Source organism: Carcharhinus amblyrhynchos, chromosome 12 (genome assembly GCF_965287045.1).
Source record: "Carcharhinus amblyrhynchos chromosome 12, sCarAmb.v2.hapA, whole genome shotgun sequence".
Taxonomy (NCBI): domain Eukaryota; kingdom Metazoa; phylum Chordata; class Chondrichthyes; order Carcharhiniformes; family Carcharhinidae; genus Carcharhinus; species Carcharhinus amblyrhynchos.
In genome coordinates this window covers 32,740,053-32,763,249 of record NC_137335.1, presented here as the reverse complement: position 1 = coordinate 32,763,249, position 23,197 = coordinate 32,740,053, and the positions used below count along the sequence as shown (strand labels likewise).

Genomic DNA, 23,197 nt, shown 5'->3' with positions numbered 1-23,197 from the left:
ACTTGGAGGAGAATTGGGAGTGGGGGTATTCCCATGCAACAGCTCCCCTGTCCTTCATGATGATCAAAACTTCAGATTTGGAGGGTGCTGAATTTGAAGATGCATCTTGCTGAATGCATCTTGTAGATAGTACATAGTGTAGCCATGGTGCATGGCTAATGAAGGGGTTTAAGATGCTAATAGAGGTGTAACCCAAATGGGCTACTTTATACTGGATGGTATTAAGATTCTTGAGCATTTTTGGAGCTGTACTTGCCCAGGCAAATGGAGCATATCTGATCACTTATACATTGTGACAAAAAGCTTTTGAGGAGTCTTTAGATGAGTCCCTCACTGCAAAATATTCAACCTTTGACATTCTCTTCTAGTCGAAGAATCGCTGGTCTTTCCTGCTACAGGAGAAGAAACTAGTTACTTGGTGAGTATTTGCTAAGTCATTAAGGTTTATTCTATTCCTAAGGGCCAAAATAATCTAGCAATTGGTGTTAAGGTTAATAAAACATATAAAAGCAAAATATGTAATTGAATAAAATAATTTAAACAGTTAATTAGAACATATTAAGGATGTCAGGAGAGGTGATCTGTCATAGCTGCAGCATGTGGGAGCTCCTGGATGCCAGTTTGATCCAGGGCAAACACATCTGCAGTAAATACAAACAATAAAGAAAAGTACAGCACAGAAACAGGCCTTTCAGTCCTCCAAGCCTGTTTGAAGTTTGAGCAGCTTCAACTCAGAATTTATCAACTGGAGCCTGAACTACAAACACCATGATGCATCAAGGAGGGAGAAAGTTATGTGGATTCTTTGAGTTCACTCATACAAGCTGTGTTCGATCAGGTGACTTCTTGTTTAAATGTCTCATCACGATGACTCTTGTGACATCCTTTGCCTGCTTTCAGGATAAAACAATATTAGATTTTAAATTACTTACCCTTTCCACTTTCATTGTCATTGTTGGTTGATTGCACTTGTACCAAATGGATTTCAATACAGAAGCAAAGGGGGTGACTCCAATCCCTGTAGCAATCAACACACTCACTTTGTAATAGAATACGTCTATACAGGCAGTTCCAAAAGGACCATCAATTGCAACTCTGAAACACAGAAAAATACACACAATGGTTTGATACATAAGTACATAAAGTATCCATTATTTATCATTATTGTAAGTGCCACATTTCAGTTATTTGCAGTTTTCAGTTACTTTTAAGTAACTGAAGTTTAACAGATATATCGTTACATATTCCTAAAAAAATTCAGACTGCGTTATTATATTTATATTAATAGAAGCAGACTTGACCTGAAAAATACGTCAAGGGGGCGGCATGGTAGCGGTTAACACTGCTGCCTCACAGTTCCAGAGACCTGGGTTCGATTCCCAGCTTGGGTCATTGTCTGTGTGGAGTTTGCACGTTCTCCTTGTGTCTGTGTGGGTTTCCTTCGAGTGCTCCGGTTTCCTCCCACAGTCCAAAGATATGCAGGTTAGGTTGATTGGCCATGCTAAAATTGCCCTTAGTGTCCTGAGATGCATAGGTTAGAGGGATTAGTGGGTAAATATGTAGGGATATGGGGCTAGGGCCTGGGTGGGATTGTGGTTGGTGCAGACTCGATGGGCCAAATGGCCTCTTTCTGTACCGTAGGGATTCTATGATTCAGACTTGATATTCCAACATTCTGGGAAGATGGTGGCATTGTCACTGGGCTAGTAATCCAAAGATCTAATGTAATGCTCTTGGGATAGGGGTTCGAGTCTCACCATGGCAGATAGTGAATATAAATTCCATCAATAAAAATCCGGAATTAAAAGTTCAATGATGACCTTGAAATCTTTGTCAATTGGCCTAAAAAGAAATCCCATTTGGTTCACTAATGTCCTTTAGGGAAGGAAAGGAATAAATGATCCATCTTGGCCTCCTGCAGAAGTCCCAGCATCACAAATATCTGTGTTCAATCAATTCAATTCAGGCCATGTAATATCAAGAAAAATGGCTGAAGGCATTGGATACTGCAAAGGCAATGGGCCTTGACAATATTCCAGCATTAGCAGTGAAGACTTGTTCTTCAGCAAACTGTTCCAGTACATCTATAATGTTGGCATCTATCTGGCAATGTGGAAAATTGCCCAGATATGTCCTGTGCCCCAAAAGCAGGACAAATCCAATGCAGTAAGTTACCCTCCCATCAGTCTACATTTGATCATCAATCAAGTGGTAGAAGGGGTCATCAACAGTACTATTCTTTATTTGTTTAACCATAACCTGCTCACAGACACTCAGTTTGGGTTTCGCCAAGGTCATTCAGCTCCTGATCTCATTACAATGTTGATTCAAACATGGACAGAAGAGCTGAATTCCAGAGGTGAGCTGAGATGACTGCCCTTGACATCAATGCAGATATATGATATTAAGGAACCCAGCAAAACTGCAGCCAATGGTAAAGGGAAAAAAACAGCCCACGGATTATAATCAAAACTGACACAAAGGAGAATGATTGTAATGGTTGGATGTCAATTACCTCAGCTCCAGGACATTATTACAGGAGCTCCTCAGAGAGCTGTCCTTGACCCAACCATCTTCAGCTGGTTCATAAATGACCTTCCTTCCATCATATGGTCAGAAGCAAGGACATTCTCTGATGACTGCACAATGTCCACCATTTGCCACATCTCAGATGCTGAAGCAGTCCATGTCCAAATACAGAAAAACCTGAACAATATCCAGGCTTGGATTGACAAGTGACAAATAACATTTGTGCCTCTCGTTTCCTTCTCTGTGAACAGTATGCTTTGTCTGTATAACATGCAACAAACAATACTTTTCACTGTACACTAATACATGTGATAATAATAAATCAAATCAAGTGCCGAGCAATGACCTTCTCCAACAAGAAGAATCTAAACATCACGCCTGGACATTCAGTGACATTGTGATTGCTGAATCCTCCAGTATCAACATCCTAAGGATTACCAATGACTAGAAGGTGAAGTGGACAAGCTATATAAATGCTGTGGCTAAAAGGGTAGATCAGAGACTAGGAATTCTCTGTTGAGTAACAACTCACCTCCTACAGCCTCCAAAGCCTGTCCGCCACCTGCAAGGCACTTGTCAGGACGCTATGAAATATCCTCCACTTGACATGGAGATGCCGGTGTTGGACTGGGGCAGACAAGATGAGAGGTTACACAACACCAGGTTATAGTCCAACAGGTTTATTTGAAATCACAAGCTTTTGGAGTGCTGCTCCTTCATCAGGTTCATCACTTCACCTGTGACCTGTCATCTTGAACACTGAAGATGCTTGACACCATCCAGGACAAAGCAGTCCACTTGCTTGGCACCCCACCCACAAACATTCACTCCCTCCACCACCAATGCCAGTGACAACCATGTGTACAATCTGCAAGGTGCACTACAGGAACTCACCAAGACTCCGATTGTTCAAGACAATAGCAACTTCCAAATCTACAACCTCTACCATCTTGAAGGACAATGACAGCAGACATAAGAATATTATACCACCTCCAAGCCACTCGCCATCCTGTCTTGAAAATATATTGCTATTCCTACACTCTTAAAATCCTGGAACTTCCTCCCGAACACCACTATGGATGTACCTATACCACATGGAAAGCAGCAGTTCAGGAAGGCAATGCATTATCATGTTATCAAGGGCAATTAGGAATAGGCAATGGCTTAGCCAGCAAAGCCCTCACCCATGAATGAATAAAATAAGCATGGAATAATTCTGAATCTCAGTCTTTCCTTCAGCCCAACTATGTCGGAATATTATTCTGCACCTCAAAGTGTTATACAGCAGAAGACATATTTGCAGGGAATAGTGCATTTGTCGGTTTATGCCTTTCTTCCAGGTAGCATTGGCATGGTTCCACCTTTGCTTAAAATTTTATTCTTCATGTTTTAGGTTAGAAAATGAGTGCTCGACAGGCTGGAGGGACTGATTGTGGACAAGTCCCCAGGACCGGATGGAATGCATCCAAGGGTTCTGAAAGAAATGGCGGAGGTGATAGTGGATGCCTTGGTGGTTATTTTCCAAACGTCGCTGGATTCCAGGGAAGTGCTGGAAGATTGGAAAACGGCTAATGTTACGCCGTTGTTTAAGAAGGGTGGCAGGCAAAAGGCGGGGAATTATAGGCCGGTTAGTTTAACGTCTGTTGTAGGAAAAATGTTAGAATCCATGATCAAGGAGAAAATAGCGAGGCATCTTGAGGAGAATTGTTTGGTAGAGCAGACGCAGCACGGTTTCGTTAAGGGGAAGTCGTGTCTGACGAATTTATTGGAGTTCTATGAGGATGTGTCTAGGGCGGTGGATAGAGGAGAGCCAGTGGATGTGGTGTTTCTTGATTTTCAGAAGCGTTTGACAAGGTGCCTCACAAGAGGTTATTACAAAAGGTCAGGGGGCATGGAGTTGGGGGTAGGGTGTTAGCGTGGATAGAGGATTGGCTGTCAAATAGGAGGCAGAGAGTGGGGATCAACGGGTGCTATTCGGATTGGCGGTTGGTGACTTGTGGAGTGCCCCAGGGGTTGGTGCTGGGGCCTCAGCTATTTACCATTTATATAGATGATCTGGAGGAGAGAACCGAGTGTATGGTGTCGAAATTTGCTGATGACACCAAGATTGGTGGAACGGCAAATTGTGCGGAGGGTGTGGAGAGTCTGCAGAAGGATCTAGATAGGCTGGGCGAATGGGCCAGGAACTGGCAAATGGAATTTAATGTTGGCAAGTATGAAATTGTCCACTTTGGTAGGAATAATGGTAGGAAGGACTATTACTTATGTGGCGAAAAACTGCAGCATGCGACGGTGCAGAGGGACCTTGGGGTCCTTGTGCATGAGTCGCAAAAACCCAGCCTGCAGGTGCAGCAGGTGGTCAGGAAGGCAAATGGGATGCTGGCCTTCATAAACATAAGAACATAAGAAATAGGAGCAGGAGTAGGCCATCCAGCCCTTCGAGCCTGCCCCGCCATTCAATAAGATCATGGCTGATCTGTCGCTGCTCAGTTCCACTTTCCCGCCCTCTCCCCATAACCCTTAATCCCCTCTCCCATCAAAAACCCATCAACCCGCGTCTTAAAAATATTTAGCGAGGCAGCCTCCACCACTTCAAGGGGCAGAGAATTCCAGAGATTCACCACCCTTTGAGTGAAGAAGTTCCTCCTCAACTCCTTCATAGCGAGGGGGATTGAATATAAAAGTAGGGAGGTCTTGCTGCAGCTGTATAGGGCACTGGTGAGGCCACAGCTGGAGTACTGTGTGCAGTTTTGGTCGCCGCACTTACGCAAGGATATTTTGGCCTTGGAGGGAGTGCAGAGGAGGTTTACTAGGCTGATACCGGAGTTGAGGGGGTTGAACTATGAGGAGAGGCTGAATAAACTAGGCTTGTACTCGTTAGAGTTTAGAAGAATGAGGGGAGATCTCATTGAGACGTATAAGATGTTGAATGGGATGGATAGGATAGAGGTGGAGAGGCTCTTCCCGCTCAGAAAGGACAGTAGGACTAGAGGGCACAGCCTCAAGATAAAGGGGGGGCGGTTTAGAACGGAGTTGAGGAGGAACTTCTTCACTCAAAGGGTGGTCAATCTCTGGAATTCTCTGCCTGTTGAAATGGTGGAGGCTGCCTCGCTCAATATTTTTAAGACGCGGATTGATAGGTTTTTGATAGGCAAGGGGATTAAGGGTTATGGGGAGAGGGCGGGAATGTGGAACTGAACCATGACAGATCAGCCATGATCTTATTGAATGGCGGGGCAGGCTCGAAGGGCTAGATGGCCTACTCCTGCTCCTATTTCTTATGTTCTTATGTTCTTATGTCAGCAAGCGATTTCTCCATGGAGAATGTCATAGTTCAACCCAAATCTTCATATACATGGCGTCAAGTCGCATGCACTTTTTAGTAAATTTTACCAGATAGCAATTTGGAGGAGGAATTTTCTCTTGTCCAAGGACATTGAGACCAATTTTAATTTCCAAGCGTTGTCACAGCTGAGAGTGGCTAACTCAACACAGTTCAGTATTCAAATCTTCATGAGACTTCATGACAAGCCATGGTGCTACACGCTGCAGCCGGCGAGCTGAAGGTTTATTTAAATGCTTAATTTATCAGGAATCAACAGGCAACATGCATGATATCACTGAGTGGTATAAAAATTTGCTCGGACTGGTCCACAAATTGGAGTATTGGAAACAGAGCTATGCCATCCAATTCATGACATGCCCCTACCTACCCACCCTGCTCTATCCCCGTAACCCCACGCATTTATCATGGCTAATCCACCTAACCTATACATGTTTATAACACTAAGGATCAATTTAGCATGGCCAGTTCACCTAACTTGTACATCTTTGGAATGTGGGCGGAAAACCACACAGACATGGGGAGAAAGTGTTAACTTCACACAGTCATCCAAGGTTGGAATCAAATCTGTGTTCTTGGTGCTGTGTGGCAGCAGTACTAACCACTGTGCCATCATTCTGCCCCAAAGAAACAGCCAAAGTACTTGTACTTCCATTACTTACGATTAATTTAATAAAACTAGCAAGATAGGTATACAGAAATATCAATTAATAAACCTTGGCATCTTCCAAGCTTCCTGAAATCCTCTTAAAGTAGCTCCACAGGCCTCATAAAGAGCATTTGTCCAGTCTCCCAGTGCTCTCACGTGGATACTAAAGTGGTCTTCTTCAGAAGCAGAGGTTAACGTGAATGGATGCCATTCAAAGCGAGATATTGAAGGACAATGCAGGAAGATATACTGACCGGGTTTCATTTTAAAGCCATGCTTTTTCATTTGAAGCTCAAGAACCCTGGAAGGATGTACAATCACCTGCCCATCAAAAAATGAGTAACAGAAATTATGTTTTTGACATGAATAGTCATGGAAGATGTTGTGTATATGTTTTACATTTAAAGCAAAGTCAAAGGTCCATTAACTTTTAGAGATGTTACTGTTGAATCTTGGTTTTGGAAAAATACAACAATAAATGTTCACTTTTCGCATAATTATAAATTTGTAACATACCGACCATTTGACAAATGAATTAGGAGCAGTAGGCCACTCAGTCATTTCAGCCTGCTCCACTGTTCAAAAAAATCATGGCTGATCTGATTTCAACCTCAACTCTGATTTCCGGCCTACCCACCCGATAACCTTGCTAATCAAGAATCTATCCACCTCTATCTTAAAAATATTCAAGGATCTGTTTCCACAACCTTTTGAAGAAGGGTGTTCCAAGGATGTTCCTAAGAATGCCCTGAATGGGTGACTCCTTATTTTTAATCAGTGGCCCCCAATACTAGATTCTCACATAAGAGGAAACAGCTTCTCCACGTTGACCCTTTTGCGATCCCTCAGGATCTTATATGTTTCAATGAAATTACCTCTTACACTTCCAAACGCCAGTAGATACAAACCTAGTTTGTCCTTTCCTCATAAGCCAACTCACCATTTCAGGTATTCTGTTATAATAAGTCTTTAAAATCCAAGCTTAGTGTCAGCTAATCAGTACTTCCTGATTTACTACATAGTGATAGTGACTTCCTTATCATCCATGTTGTCGATAGAAAACTATTTTGTTTATTGTGTTAACTATACTATGGCTGGAACGTTTCGGCCATTTGCACCGCTGGGATCTTCTGGTCCTGGCGACATTACATCCTGTCATGGGTTTCCCGGTGGCGAGGGGTGCATTTAATGGGAAACCCCATTGGTAAGGGTGAGACCAGAAGATTCCACTGCCGACTAATGGTGGGTTGCCACCCTTTGTGGCAGATTGCACAGAAAATCCTGCCCCAAAATTCTGCTCTGTTCATCAGGGTGAAGGGGAAGTCAGTTAACCAAACATGTCACTATCAATGACTTCTTTTGTAAAATTTGGTACAACAGCAGCAAGTTCGTTGATTAGAGAATCCAGAGGTCTCACTCATCAGTGATGGGAATACCTGATATTCTATGTCAGCATTAGTTGCAATGAAGCTTATCACTTGTTAGTCTGGCTGTTGGGCCATGTAAAAAAATGTAGTGGTCTATCATAAAGGAAGAGGAAGGCTAAACGGTCACAACGAGATTAATTCTGAGTAAAAACCAAACGATACTATGTAAACAAGTACTCCAGAAAAATCTGTAATATGTAACAAAGTAATTTTTACCTTTGTAATCACAACTTTTTGTAGAGATCTACAAAACCGAATCAATCTTTCAGAAATGTACAGAATGATAGGGCCCAAAACCCATTTCCAGGTCTGGAAAGGAAAATACATAAGAAATTCTCAAGCAAGCTCGATAAAAAACTCTTTATGATCACTAGAGAGAATTGTCTGGAATTTTACCATTAATCTATATTGGCCCGCCACGGGAATTGGAGCAGGCAAGGGACAAGGGATTGGAAAGTCCGTTGCTCTTGGGTGGGATTTTTGCAGTTTCAGGATGAGCGAGGGTGTAACATTCCACCCTATGTCTCACTTTTGGCTGATTCACTTAGGTCCCTTCCAAGCTATATTAATGTTTGTGATTTTGATGAAATGGAATATAATGAATTATATAGCAGCCACATTGTGCAACTTATAATGTAGGTATTAGACTGGAAGTTGGTGGCTAGTAATGATAATTAAATTTATAGTATGGTGTAACATCACACGATACATTAGCAATCAATTGCTGGAATGTTAGTATAATAATGTCAGACTGATTTCAGTGTCATGCCTGGGATCTCATGAGCATTGTGCCCTATTGTCTATCTTCATTATCAATTTTTCTCTGAAGTATAGAACCAACAGCCACATTCGTATGGTCAAGAATAGTGCAATACCTAGTGAATATCCCATTGCGCTGCTTTCATAGGAATATAGGAATTTCTAGATGTAAAAAGACCACAATCAATCTGGTTAGTCTTCAACCATCTGGTAATCAGATGATAAAATGACTATGAATTTGGTGACTAATTATCGCAATCAACCTCAATCAATTAATCTATATTGGTGAGTAAATGAGACATAAGGCATGGAAAGTCTCAGTGGTGGAGAACTTTGGGAACCATAGGTCCAAAGTCACCTTCATTTACCATGTGATAATCAAATTTCTCATAAACTATTTCCCAACATGTTATCTTCTGAAATAAATTTATTCAGTTTGCATTTCCAAGTGTTAAACTGACTTTGCATCCTTAAAATGATTGTCCCCTGACCCCAGTGGGAATGTTAATGGCCATGATGTGGGTATGCCGGCGTTGGACTGGCGTAAACACAGTAAAAAGTCTGACAACACCAGGTTTTAGTCCAACCGATTTATTTGATAATAGACTCACAAGCTTTTGGGGTTAGTCCCTTCGTCAGGTGAACGGAGAGTTCTGGTCTCAGACAGAGCATATAAAGCACAGACAGTTTAGAAATTACTGATTAGAATGCGAATCCTTACACCTAACCTGCTGTTCAAGACCTGAAGTGGCTGACAATGTGAGTGGAAGGAGCACTGATCACAGGTTAAAGAAATGTGTATTGTCTCCAGACAGTACAGTAAGTGAGGTTTTGCAAACCCAGGCAAGTCACGGGGGTTACAGATAGTGCGACATGAACCCAAGATCCCTGTTGAGACTGTCCTCATGTGTGCGGAACTTGGCTATCAGTCTCTGTTCAGCGACTCTGCGCTGTCGTGTGTCGTGAAGGCCGCCTTGGAGAATGCTTACCCGAAGGTCAGAGGCTGAATGCCCGTGACCACTGAAGTGTTCGCCAACAGGAAGGGAACAGTCTTGTTCGCGGCAAACTACAAAGAACAAAGAACAAAGAACAACACAGCACGGGAAACAGGCCCTTCGGCCCAACAAGCCCGCGCCGCCGTCCCATTGTCTCAGTGACCTATTCATGATTTTAGTCAGCCTTCAGGAGAACAGTGACCACAATACCACACAACCCTGCCACAGCAACCTCTGCAAGACATGCCGGATCATCGACATGGATACCATCATCACACGTGAGAATACCATCCACCAGGTACATGGTAAATACTCTTGCAACTCGGCCAACATTGTCTACCTGATACGTTGCAAGAAAGGATGTCCCGAAGCATAATACATTGGGGAGACCATTCAGACGCTACGACAACGGATGAATGAACATCGCTCGACAATCACCAGGCAAGACTGTTCCCTTCCTGTTGGCGAACACTTCAGTGGTCATGGGCATTCAGCCTCTGACCTTCGGGTAAGCATTCCCCAAGGCGGCCTTCACGACACACGACAGCGCAGAGTCGCTGAACAGAGACTGATAGCCAAGTTCCGCACACATGAGGACGGTCTCAACAGGGATCTTGGGTTCATGTCGCACTATCTGTAACCCCCGTGACTTGCCTGGGTTTGCAAAACCTCACTTACTGTACTGTCTGGAGACAATACACATTTCTTTAACCTGTGATCAGTGCTCCTTCCACTCACATTGTCAGCCACTTCAGGTCTTGAACAGCAGGTTAGGTGTAAGGATTCACATTCTAATCAGTAATCTCTAAACTGTCTGTGCTTTATATGCTCTGTCTGAGGCCAGAACTCTCCATTCACCTGATGAAGGGACTAACCCCGAAAGCTTGTGAGTCTATTATCAAATAAATCGGTTGGACTAAAACCTGGTGTTGTCAGACTTTTTACAATGTTAATGGCAACACTGTCACAAAGATATTGCCAAACAGTTAAAAATAATTTTAAAAGTCCATAGAAACTGTTTGCTACCTGTTGGAATGGAGCTGTACAGTTTTGTGGGCCTCCCAGCTTGCGCGTGGGCCATATATTGAATAGTCTGTGACATTAATTACCAGCACTAAATGGCCATAGTTAAAACATTACATTTTATATCACGACAGGAAAATACTTTTATTAGTTTTGGGAATATGAAAGGAGGTAAATTCATAGAGAAACCTTTTTTTTGCCTACAAATTACTGGATTTTTATGAATTATTGTCATTATAATTGCAGAAATTTGGACAAAAGTGTGATGGAAAGTTGTGACGAGAGGAAGTAAGGCACATGCTAATGATTTTTAAATAATAAGTGACTGTCACTAGTAGTTTCATAATTGTTTAATTATAAACATTATTCAACAACTAGAAAGGAAGCCAGACAAGTAGCAGATAGTTCCAACACATTAAAACTGCTATAAGATTTTAGGGGGGGTAATTTTAACCAAAACAAATGGGCAGATTTACATTGGGAGGAGGTGGGGGGATTAAAGTCTGAAAAAAGGGTTTCTGACCTTAACCCATGTCCAAGCCACCACTTTAGGCTTTAACAGAGCCAATGTGGTGCACAGAAGGACAATCTGCTTCCAAGAGATATGTTGTTACTTTAAATATGGTAATGAAGCTATGGGCCTGATCATCATTCAGCTTTCTGAATTTAATTGTTATTGATTGGGCTCCTCCCCTGCCTGATGGATCAGTTCTCATTCTGGGATCAAAGCCCCTCCACCTGGATTGGCCTCCCTGTCGTCACTTTAAGAGTGCTTGCCTACTTTATTCCCAGCATGGATCCACATGGTCCTAGAGCCTCCCCTGAGTAGCCTTCTTCAGTTCCAAAGAAGAGTCATATTGAACTCGAAACATTAACTCTGTTTCTCTCTCTCCACACATGGTGCCAGACCTGCTGAGTTTTCCAGCATTTTCTTTTTTTTATCCCACTGATTGGATTCCATCCCAAGTGGAAGCCCAACCTGATTTGTAGGCATGGAACCAATTTTAAAACTCCATGACATACAAGGAAAAGCTGACTTCCAGGTTCCCTGCACCTTTCGGACCCACTTGTCCCATGTGATGGATAAAATGGCAACTTCATAATATGTCTTTATTTATATAGGGCAGCACAGTGGTTAGCACTGCTGCCTCACAGCGCCAGGGACCTGGGTTCAATGTCTGTGTGGAATTTGTACATTCTCCCCTTGTCTGCGTGGGTTTCCTCCCACAGTCCAAAGATGTGCGGTTAAGTGGATTGGCCATGCTAAATTGACCCTTAGTGTCAGGGTGAATAGCTAGGGCAAATGTAAGGGGTTATGGGATAAGGCCTAGGTGGGATTGTGGTCGGGGCACACTCGATGGGCAGAATGGCCTCCTTCTGCACTGTGTGATTCTATGATTCTGTATATCATGCAAGCCACAGTGCACAAAGGTTATTTATTTTAAAAATGTGAATTAGTCTGCATACATAACGCATAAAGAAAGTTATCTCAATGAACAAAAAACTGTTTGTTTTCTTTCCAATGTGTTCCAATTATGTCAATTTCTACAATGGTATTACACAAATAACCTTTAAGGTGTTCCAATCTTTTTGTGCTATGTGAGTGAGTTGTGAATGTCTGTTCATGTGGTGCGCACTGGTTTCTTCTCTGGGGAACATTGTTGCATTGGCAAATGTTATTGCTGTGGTAATTGTTGCTGCTGATTTGTTGTATTTGTTGGGAAACAATTGGCCTCAAACTCTAATAATTATTCAATTCGTTGTTCCGCTGACAGAAACCACATACTCCATCAGTTGTCTGCTTTAAAGATGCGGCTTCTCCAATTGCACAGACAGTCTGTGGCTGCAAGAATAGATCTGGACGTTCACTTTTACTTTGTATGATTTGAGTGATTTCAGCACAGGTACAAAGTTATCAATTGGACTGATTTAATTGAGTGTGTTGAGTGTTTGCACTCTGGCCAGCTCTCCAACTTTCAACTCTGGCTTTGATTTGGCAGCTTTATCAAAGTGAAATTTGGCTTTCTGTCATTTCACATTAATCTTGGCACTCACTATGTTACTACTTCTGGTCTCAGTAGCTTTGTCCCAATGTTGAAAGAGTTGTGGATGCATCATGGAATTTTGATACTGGACTGGATTACTTTCCAAACTTTCAGTAGGTGTGCTTCTCCATTCTATTATTGCCCTTTGTTTACATTTGCACTGAATCAAGTCAATTTTTGATAAATCCTTTGAAATTTCAGAGAGCATTTGAGAATCAACCACATTGCTGTGGATCTGGAGTAACATATAGGCCAGACCAGGTAAGCACAGCAGATTTCTTTCCCTAAAGGATATCAGTGACCAGCTAGGTTTTTACAACAATTGAAAATGGTTTCGTAGTCATCATTAGACTTTTGATTCAATATTTTTGATTGAATGGGGCATGGGACATTGGCACCAGTATTGGGGTAGGTGGGACCTGTTCGAGCGGGATGGGGTTGGTCTGAACCGTGCTGGGACCAGAGTGCTGGCGAATCGAGTAAAGAGGACTGTAGACAGGGCTTTAAACTAATTGGGGGGGGGGAGGGTGCGAGGGTAGGTGATGTTACGAGGTCTAAAGTTAAGGAGAGGGTACAGGTAAGGGAAGAGGCCGAGGATGTCCCAATAATAGAGGGAGTAGGGGGCGTGAGTATGGTTGGTGGCGTTACGGCAAATAGGGTCCAGGTGAAGGCTGGGATGAAAGCGCTTTATCTGAATGCACGAAGCATTCGGAATAAAGTGGATGAGCTGGTGGCGCAGATCGACACAAATGGATACGATCTGGTGGCCATTACAGAGACGTGGCTGCAGGGTGGCAGGGACTGGGAGCTGAATGTACAGGGCTATCAAGTGTTTAGGAAGGATAGGCAGGAGGGAAAAGGGGGGGGGCGTAGCTCTGCTGATTAAGGATAGCATCACGGTGGTAGCAAGGGATGATATTGGAGCCAAGGAGCAGAGGGTGGAATCGTTGTGGGTGGAGATTAGGAACAGCAAAGGGAGGAAGACGCTGATGGGTGTCGTCTATAGGCCCCCGAATAATGATCTGGAGGTGGGGCGGGCTGTTAACGCGCAAATAAGTGCGGCGTGCAGGAATGGGACGGCTGTAGTTATGGGGGATTTCAATCTGCATATTGATTGGTTGACCCATGTTGGACGCAGGGGGCTCAAGGAAGAGTTCTTGGAATGCTGCCGGGATAGTTTCCTCGAACAGTGTGTGTTGGAGCCGACGAGGGAGCGAGCTATCTTGGATCTGGTGCTATATAATGAGGCGGGTAGAATTAGGGACCTTGTGGTGAAGGATCCTCTTGGGGAGAGTGATCATTGTACGGTGGAGTTTCTGGTGCAGATGGAGGAGGAGAAAGTGGGTTCCCGGACACGCGTCCTTTGTTTGAATAGAGGGGAGTACGGTAGGATGAGAGAAGAATTGGCGAATGTGGACTGGGGGAGCGCGTTGGAGGGAGGGTCTGTTGAGGAGCAGTGGAGGATCTTTAAGGAGATCTTTCTTGGTGCTCAGCAGAAGTTTATTCCGATGGTCAAAAAGGATAGTAGGAGGAGAGGTAATAAGCCGTGGATAACGAAGGAGGTGAAGGAAAGTGTTAAATTAAAAGCGGAGGAATTTAGAGTAGCTAAGAGTAGTGGGCGAGAAGAGGATTGAGAGAGGTTTAAATGTCAACAAAGATTGACAAAGAAGTTGATAAAGAAGGGTAGGAGAAACTATGAAGCTGGGCTAGCGCTTAATATAAAAAAGGATAGCAAGAGTTTTTATAAATATATAAAAAGGAAGAGGCTGGCTAGGGTGAACGTTGGTCCTTTAGAGGATGAGAAAGGGGACCTAGTGGTAGGGGATGGGGATATGGCTAAGGTATTGAATAACTTTTTTGTTTCTGTCTTCACGGAGGAGGACGTGAATAATTTGCCGGGTGTTAGCGATGGAAAGGTGGTAGGACTGGAGGGTCTTAATGACATTACTGTTACTAGAGAGGCGGTGCTCGACAGACTGGAGGGGCTGATTGTGGACAAGTCCCCAGGACCGGATGGAATGCATCCGAGGGTTCTGAAAGAAATGGCGGAGGTGATAGTGGATGCCTTGGTGGTTATTTTCCAGACGTCGCTGGATTCCGGGGAAGTGCCAGATGATTGGAAAATGGCTAATGTTACGCCGTTGTTTAAGAAGGGTGCCAGGCAAAAGGCGGGGAATTATAGGCCGGTTAGTTTAACGTCTGTGGTCGGTAAAATGTTAGAATCTGTCATTAAGGAGGAAATTGCGAGGCATCTTGAAGGGAATTGCTTGATAGAGCAGACGCAGCACGGTTTCATTAAAGGGAAGTCGTGTCTGACAAATTTACTGGAGTTCTATGAGGATGTGTCTAGGGCGGTGGATAGAGGAGAGCCGGTGGATGTGGTCTTTCTAGATTTTCAGAAGGCGTTTGACAAAGTACCTCACAAGAGGTTATTGCAGAAGGTCGAGGGACATGGAGTTGGGGGTAGGGTGTTAGCGTGGATAGAGGATTGGTTGTCAAATAGGAGGCAGAGAGTGGGGGTCAACGGGTGCTATTCGGATTGGCGGATGGTGACTAGTGGAGTGCCCCAGGGGTCGGTGCTGGGGCCTCAGCTTTTTACCATTTATATAGATGATCTGGAGGAGGGAACCGAATGTAGGGTGTCGAAATTTGCTGATGACACCAAGATTGGGGGAACGGCAAATTGTGTGGAGGGTGTGGAGAGTCTGCAGAAGGATCTAGATAGGCTGGGCGAATGGGCCAGGAAATGGCAAATGGAATTTAATGTTGGCAAGTGTGAGGTGGTCCACTTTGGTAGGAAGAACTATTACTTACGGGGCGAAAAACTGCAGCAGGCGACGTTGCAGAGGGACCTCGGGGTCCTTGTGCATGAGTCGCAAAAACCCAGCTTGCAGGTGCAGCAGGTGGTCAGGAAGGCGAATGGGATGCTGGCCTTCATAGCGAGGAGGATTGAATATAAAAGTAGGGAGGTCTTGCTGCAGCTGTATAGGGCATTGGTGAAGCCGCGGCTGGAGTACTGTGTGCAGTTTTGGGCGCTGCACCTGCGCAAGGATATCTTGGCCTTGGAGGGAGTGCAGAGGAGGTTTACTAGGCTGATACCGGAGTTGAGGGGGTTGAGCTATGAGGAGAGGCTGAATAAACTGGGCTTGTACTCGTTAGAGTTTAGAAGAATGAGGGGAGATCTCATTGAGACGTATAAGATGATGAATGGGATGGATAGGATAGAGGTGGAGAGACTCTTCCCGCTCAAAAAAGACAGTAGGACTAGGGAGCACAGCCTCAAGATAAAAGGGGGGCGGTTTAGAACGGAGTTGAGGAGGAACTTCTTCACTCAAAGGGTGGTGAATCTCTGGAATTCTCTGCCCGTTGAAGTGGTGGAGGCTGCCTCGCCAAATATTTTTAAGACGCGGGTTGATGGGTTTTTGATAAGAGAGGGGATTAAGGGTTATGGGGAGAGGGCGGGAAAGTGGAACTGAGCAGTGACAGATCAGCCATGATCTTATTGAATGGTGGGGCAGGCTCGAAGGGCCAGATGGCCTACTCCTGCTCCTATTTCTTATGTTCTTATGAATTCATATTTCACCATCTGTCAGGGTGTGATTTGAACCAGGATCTCCAGATCTTGCTCTGGATGCCTGGATTACTAGCCCAATGACAATACCACTATACACTGCTTCCTTAAAGTCAAACTTGGCTAGACAATGAAAGATACAAGTCACATCTCAGTACTTGAATCTCTGAACATTGGAATCTTACGTGATTCAAACCTCTGAATCATTACAAATCCAGCTGACAATCTTAATTCTCTTAATGGAACATTGAGATGGATCTCAGCATGCTGCCCTCATTATTACTGGTATGAACTGTGCCTTCATAATTTTACCATTCTTTTTGAGTTGTCTAGTCTACAAACACTCACCAAGTCATGTATGAGTGTGAATAAATATATTAAAGGGTTCAAATGTGCTATATACAATGTTAAATATGTAACCACAGTGTTCTAGGTGTGACGGCACCCTTTACTCTTGCACAGTCCTACTGATTGCCATGTTGCCTTGGAGAAATGGACGTAGGCTGCTCACTACTTCTTTGCCTAAATGACAATGAGAGCATGGTGGCCAGCCTTGTTGTACAGGCACCTTTTGTGTAACCTCCTTCAGGCTGTGGCCTCTATATATCTTCATGGGCATCCTCGACCACTGGCCCACATGCAGTCGATGAGGGCTGGCAGAAAGGCTGGGCTGGTGGAGAAAGATGAGTTTGCTGAGAAGATCTTGGTATCTTCATTCTCCTCAGTGATTTGGACAGCCCTGAGTTGGCCTTCAGGTGAGATTGATGAGGCTGGATGCTGGTACAAGGCCATTCATTCCAGTAGTGCCAACATTGCGACCACCCTGTTAACGATGCACAACTCTAATGCATTGCATGGATGTCAATGTTTATACTCTGAGTTGACTGATCCAAGTAGACTGTTGGAGGCTTCGACCCTTTTCTGGCTGTAGTGCTGCTCCTGCATCTGCTTTGTTGCTGCATGTGTCTCACCATGGGATTGGTCAATCTCTCATGGTCAGAGCTCATGGAGTTGAGTCCCTGGGACAGTGTGGAGCTTATGACAATCATGAGCTTCCATTCACAATCAAAGAGCTCCCACTTCATTAGGGACCTCTGACAGGTGTCCACACATCTGATTATCTAAATACTGTTCCCCAAAAGGTACATCCTCAGGTTCCATGTTCCTGGCCATTGGAGTATCGCAGTGACTTTCCTCCCTCCTCCAGGAGAAACTGTGCACAAATATCCCTAACACCTTCTCCTGCAGTCTGGTGCCCTGACTTTCACCCTCTGCCACTGACTGTACTCATGTGCTACATCATCCAAAGTACTTGGAGATGTGTAGGCTAGTCAGATGTAACCCTGCCTCCTTGGATATCTCTTCCTCCTCTTGGTGCCGAAGGATGATGTGGCGTAGTGTGGTGAGGAAGCAGAACTGGGACCTGTGAAATCACACTCTGATGTACATTACTGCTTAACCATGTGTGTGCTGCTAGATGATGTAACCCTATTTCACTCCTCATGTTAATATCCCATTGTGCTTAGCCAAGTTACAGCATGTCTTCCACTATTATCACCAGCTACCAAGGCGATTTACCATCATTAGCAGAGAGTTGTTCAGACACCCTGGCAAGTTCCATGGCCAACTGTTCCATGGGACGGGTATGTCTCAGGCAGGTTGACCCAGACTCCAGTCTGGGCCATTTCTGTGGTGCTCTTCATCCTTTTTCACTGCAATGGTAACATGATTTTAAGTTATCCTGATATATAGTGCATGAATGGTGTTGCTCTTTACTGCGCTTATGCATCACAGTGCTCATCCATGTGTGTTCTGTGTGCACATACATGAGCTGTGTGCCATATTTCACACCTTAGCTGCAGGCTTCAAATATGGGGAAAAATTGTTCTCCCTCGCCATGCCTGGCGCAAATGGCAGCAAGCTGGGAAAATAGCGTATGAGGCTAAAAGTCCAATTCACGCCCAGCGCCAAATGGTTTGCCATCTTTCCAGCCCCTTTAGATTGGCACAAACCACATTGAGCCCAGAATGTATGTGAAGCTTATTAGCAAGAAATTGGCTGGATTTCAGTATCATTAGGAAGTTTGGCTCCCAAATGCTTCCCACCTCTCTGGTGTGATGTCACACCAGCACCAGTTAGTACAAACCTTTAAAAGTGTGGCTCAGGCATTGTGGTAGCGAAGGAGAGCTAGGAGGTGAATACTGCTGAGCACCAAGCTCCGGAGTGCAGGGGAGGGGGAATCAGCTGCTGCCATGGTGCAAGATGGGGTAGGGGACTTGCATGGGTGCAGGGGATTGGAGTGGCTTGGGCATATCTGGGGATCCATGGGGTGTGAGTCGCTGCTGGTTTGAGGCTTGTGTTAAGCCCATTCTCCATGGCTGCTAAATGATCCCTGAGGGATTACTTATGAAGTCCAGTCCCAATCCACTAATGTTGCACTGGTTACCCTGCCATCTGTCCGCTCACTCTTTATTGCAGACATTCGATCTCAGGCCCCACTAATAGTAACAAGCACCAGGTCTGGCAACTATTACCCCAATTATGGGAGGTCCGCAGGTGTTGACACAGCTCCTCGTGCTGCATGGACTCTGCAGTGTTGCCTACAATGACCATTCATCACTTGGAAGTCAGGAGGATGCATCTCCACCATCTGTCTGAACTGCAAGCCAGACATCCAGGTTTATGCTTCAAAGGTTCTCAATGGGAAGCCACAGATTACTCTACATGAGCACCAGAACCCAAGCCCAGTCTACCACATATTGCCACCAATGGCCTGTGGTCTCAGGGCCCCGTACCTGGGGCGGCTGGCCATCCAGAGAGGCAGCTTCACGTAGCACATCAGCAACCACACAACTGTACTGGGGGTGCAGAATGCATCATGCTGCACCATAAGCTTCATGCCCTTCGAAGCGGTTCATGCCATCAAAAGGGGTCATGAAGATAGCAATCCTTTTTGCATCAGGTGCAAATTGGATTTTTAGCATTTTTCAGTTTGCCATGCTGATCACTGGGTGTGGTGAGGTAAAACCATGCCCCATGGCTCCTTAGAGGTAAAGACAAGAAAGTATAATGGCAATAAGGAAATGATAGAGATGCTTCACAATATATTGTAAGCAGAATTTTATCAAAAGGTTCAGGGTCCCAATAGTATGTCAGCTCGATTTTGCCAGTGGCAGCTCATGAATAAACTGCCACCTGACTCGCTATTCTGTGCAGAATGTCTGTCCAGCCAATCCAGTTGGGGGAGCCCTGCAGCCGCATGAGATAGGCCAAAGAGAAGTTCAAGAAAACTTAAAAATGATTTTGATTCAGGGGATTGTTTGAGTTAATCATTCGGGCTCCAGGCACTGTCTTCCCTGCTCATGGCTTCCCCTTAACTCCAGGACTTCTGCTGGGAGGACACCTCCCTATAAGGGTTTGATTCGCCAATGGCAAAATGCTAACAGTTTGGTAAAATGGCCATTTTGGTAAAATGGACTATTGAATACTTAAATTTGCTTCCCACCTAGTTGTGGCAGGTAGCCTGTCTAAAACTGGTCCAACTTGTGACAAAATTGCCTAAATGCCTATCAGCCCTGTCTCCTTCCCACCTGCCATGAATTGTACTGAACATTGTGCAATCATCATTGTGATGACATCGCAGTTGACTCTGATCCTATCCTCATGCAGAAGATTTCCAGCAGAAGTGATAAACCTTGCTGAGATTTTGTCCCTCCACATTCCTGTAATCCTCGTGTGAAGGGATGTTTCTGAGATTCTAACACCAGTTTTAGTGTCACAATTCTTGCCCTGGCAACAGTTAGCTGACTTAGAACAGGCAATGGATCAAATCTGCAATCACCCTGACTTAGTGTAGCTCAGTAAAACAAGTCTTGGTGGTGAACAGATAATCTGGAGTTTATGAATTCAAGTAGTCATATTGTAAAATTGAATTCAATGATAAAACTTCAATTAAAAATTTTAAATAAAATTCTAAGACTTATGACCAGCAACATGTGATTGTGAAATATTGTGGACTGTTGTAAAAATGTAATTGTTTCACAAATACTGTTCAGGGGAAAGGCAAACTACCAGCTCCACATTCAATCCAAGATCATGCTACATAGTTGATTTTTCATACCCTTTGAAGTGATTTTCTCTTTTATAAAGTTTATTTTTTGAAGTAGGCTTACAATAACACTGCAATGAAGTTACTGTGAAAATCCCCTAGTCACCACACTCAGGTGCTTGTTTGAGTTCACTGAGGGAGAATTTAGCCCAGTCAATAAGACCATAAGACCGAGGAGCAGAATTAGACCACTCAGCCCATCGAGTCTGCTCTGCCATTCAATCATGGATGGTATTTTTCTTATTTCCATTCTCCTGCCTTTTCCCCATAACTCCTGATCCCCTTATTAATCAAGAACTTATCTATCTTTGTCCTAAAGACACTCAATGGCCTGGCCTCCACAATATTCTGTGGCAAAGAGTTTCATCGATTCACTATTCTCTGGCTGAAAAAATTCCTCCTCATCTCTGTCTTAAAGGATCACCCCGTTAGCCTGAGGTTATGCCCTCTGGTTCTAGTTTTTCCTAAAAGTGGAAACATCCTCTCCACATTCACTCTACCCAGGTCTCGCTGTATCCTGTAAGTTTCAATAAGATCCCCCTTCATCCTTCTAAACTCCAACGAGTACAGACTCAATGCACCTAACCAGCATATCTTTTCAACTGTGGGGGGAAACCGGAGCACCTGGAGGAAACCAACGCAGACACAGGGATAATGTGCAGACTCTGCACAGAGAGTGACCTAAGCCAGGAATCGAATCCAGGTTCTTGGCGCTGTGAGGCAGCAGTGCTAGCCATTGTGTCACCATGCTGCTCCTTGATCTTGCAAACTACTCAGATTTATGAGGCAAATAATTTGGCTTTACCAATGTCATAAAAATTGATGGTGTTATTAACCAACAAGTGCTTCATAAAACAGCAATTAATATACATGTAAAGATGTTTGATTTATCTTCTGACTTACTACTGGTTCATTTCCAGCAAATTGTGGTAAAGGGCATTCTGGGATGTCTCCCCATTCTTCATAGTGATCTTTGCAGTATGTAACATTGTGGTCCTGAAGACTCTGAGGTGTCTGACCTCGAACAATGCGCCTGCAAACACAGGATCACTTAATCAACTGCCTACATTTTATGAGTTCAGGAAAGAACAATTACAATATTTAAAAATGCTGTTACTGGTTTTATAATTTTCAGAATAGATCTGTTGCATTATCTCTACCACCGAAAATGGCATTTTTTTAACACAGTTTGTCATTATTGATTTTAATTAAAAATATATTCAGTATCAAATTATTTCAACAGTTTTTCATACATCTTATTTATCAGGTAAAATGTTTGGAAAGACAACACATTGACTACAATCTTGCTAAGATCACCAATATTACAAAAGTGCAATTTCTTGTTCGTTAATGATGGAGTAACCACAAAGATATCCATTGTGATAACTTGTGATAATTTTGCTCTCCCCTCCCTCAAAGGGAAAAAAATGTGAAATTATTCAATTATATTTTCATCATTTATATTAAAACAGAGAACTCCCCCATGAGCAGGATAATGCTATTTTGGAGGGCCCAGTAATTTTAATATCACTTACAATGGAAAACCCTTTATATCAAAATTATTTCCATGTACAGATTTCTTGATTGGGAAAAAAATGGAGTCAGTTCAGCCAAAGTATTGTCAATTAAAAACCAACTGACTTGATTAAAAGAGATCACTCTTGTGCCCTGGCACCTTTTCTGTTCCAAGAGACATTGGTACTGCCTGTTTGAAATTCCAGTAGGTAACCATAAATTCAAAGAAGGCCTACTGTGACTGCCAGACCTTTGCAGTAGCCATCCTCCCTTACTCTCTTCTCATAGCGCTGAACCCAACCTTCCTCAAATCTGCCCACTTTGATAGCATTGTGTGTGTGAGCAATCAACCCATTCCCAGGAAGAGTTGGATATTTCATTTAAAGTATGTTAATGAGGCTGCATGGATGAAGGAGAGGTCATGTCTCACTATCTTGATCAAGGTTTTCGAGGAAGTGACAAAAATGATCAATGAGGATAGGGCAGTGGATGTTGTCTACATGAACTTCAGTAAGGCCTTTGACAAGGTCCCTCATGGCAGTCTGGTGCAGAAGGTGAAGTCACATGGGATCAGAAGTGAGCTGGCAAGATGGATACTGAACTGGCTCGGACATGGGTAGCAATGAAAGGGTGCATTTCTGAATGGAGGGCTGTGACCAGTGACATTCCTCAGGAATCCATGCTGGACCTTTGCTGTTTGTAATATATATAAATGATTTGGAGGAAAATATAACTGGTTTGATTAGTAAGTTTGCGGATGACACAAAGGTTGGTGGAATTGCAGATTGCGATGAGGACCGTCAGGGGATACAGCAGGATATAGATCAGTTCCCAGGGTGGAAGAGTCAATTACTAGGGGGCATAGATTTAAGGTGCGAGGGGCAAGTTTTAAAGGAGATGTACAAGGCAAATTTTTTATACAGAGGGTGGTGGGTGCTTGGAACTTGCTGCCAGGGCATTAGCTCTATTCTCTCAAACAAGCTGTCAGATCTGCTGAGATTTTCCAGCATTTTCCATTTTTGTGTCAGATTCCAGCATCTACCATGTTTTGTCTTCATCTTTGAATTGTGTTTGTAATACAGCCAAACAAGTTGAATTTTGACCTACAATCCTTCCAAAGCATGCCAATGGCAGATGGCATAAGTGGGAGAGATTCCTGGTCAGCTATCAGATGGAGACAATCCTGGAGCCTCTACCATCATTGTCCATAGCTCCAGACTAAAACAGACGTTT

The 23,197-nt window shown here is 43.8% G+C and overlaps 1 protein-coding gene across 1 annotated transcript in view; it reads right to left on the bottom strand.

Moving 5' to 3' along the window:
• The window catches only part of LOC145350707 (NADPH oxidase 3-like), a 136,577-nt gene that overhangs the window by 19,798 nt on the left and 93,582 nt on the right, over positions 1-23,197 (bottom strand). Inside the window, exons 8-11 of the mRNA XM_080199912.1 lie at positions 21,353-21,482; positions 8,165-8,257; positions 6,589-6,842; positions 933-1,095 (exon numbers count right to left, since the gene is read on the bottom strand). Coding sequence (XP_080056038.1) covers positions 933-1,095; positions 6,589-6,842; positions 8,165-8,257; positions 21,353-21,482 — 640 coding nt within the window. The remainder of the gene's footprint in view (positions 1-932; positions 1,096-6,588; positions 6,843-8,164; positions 8,258-21,352; positions 21,483-23,197) is intronic.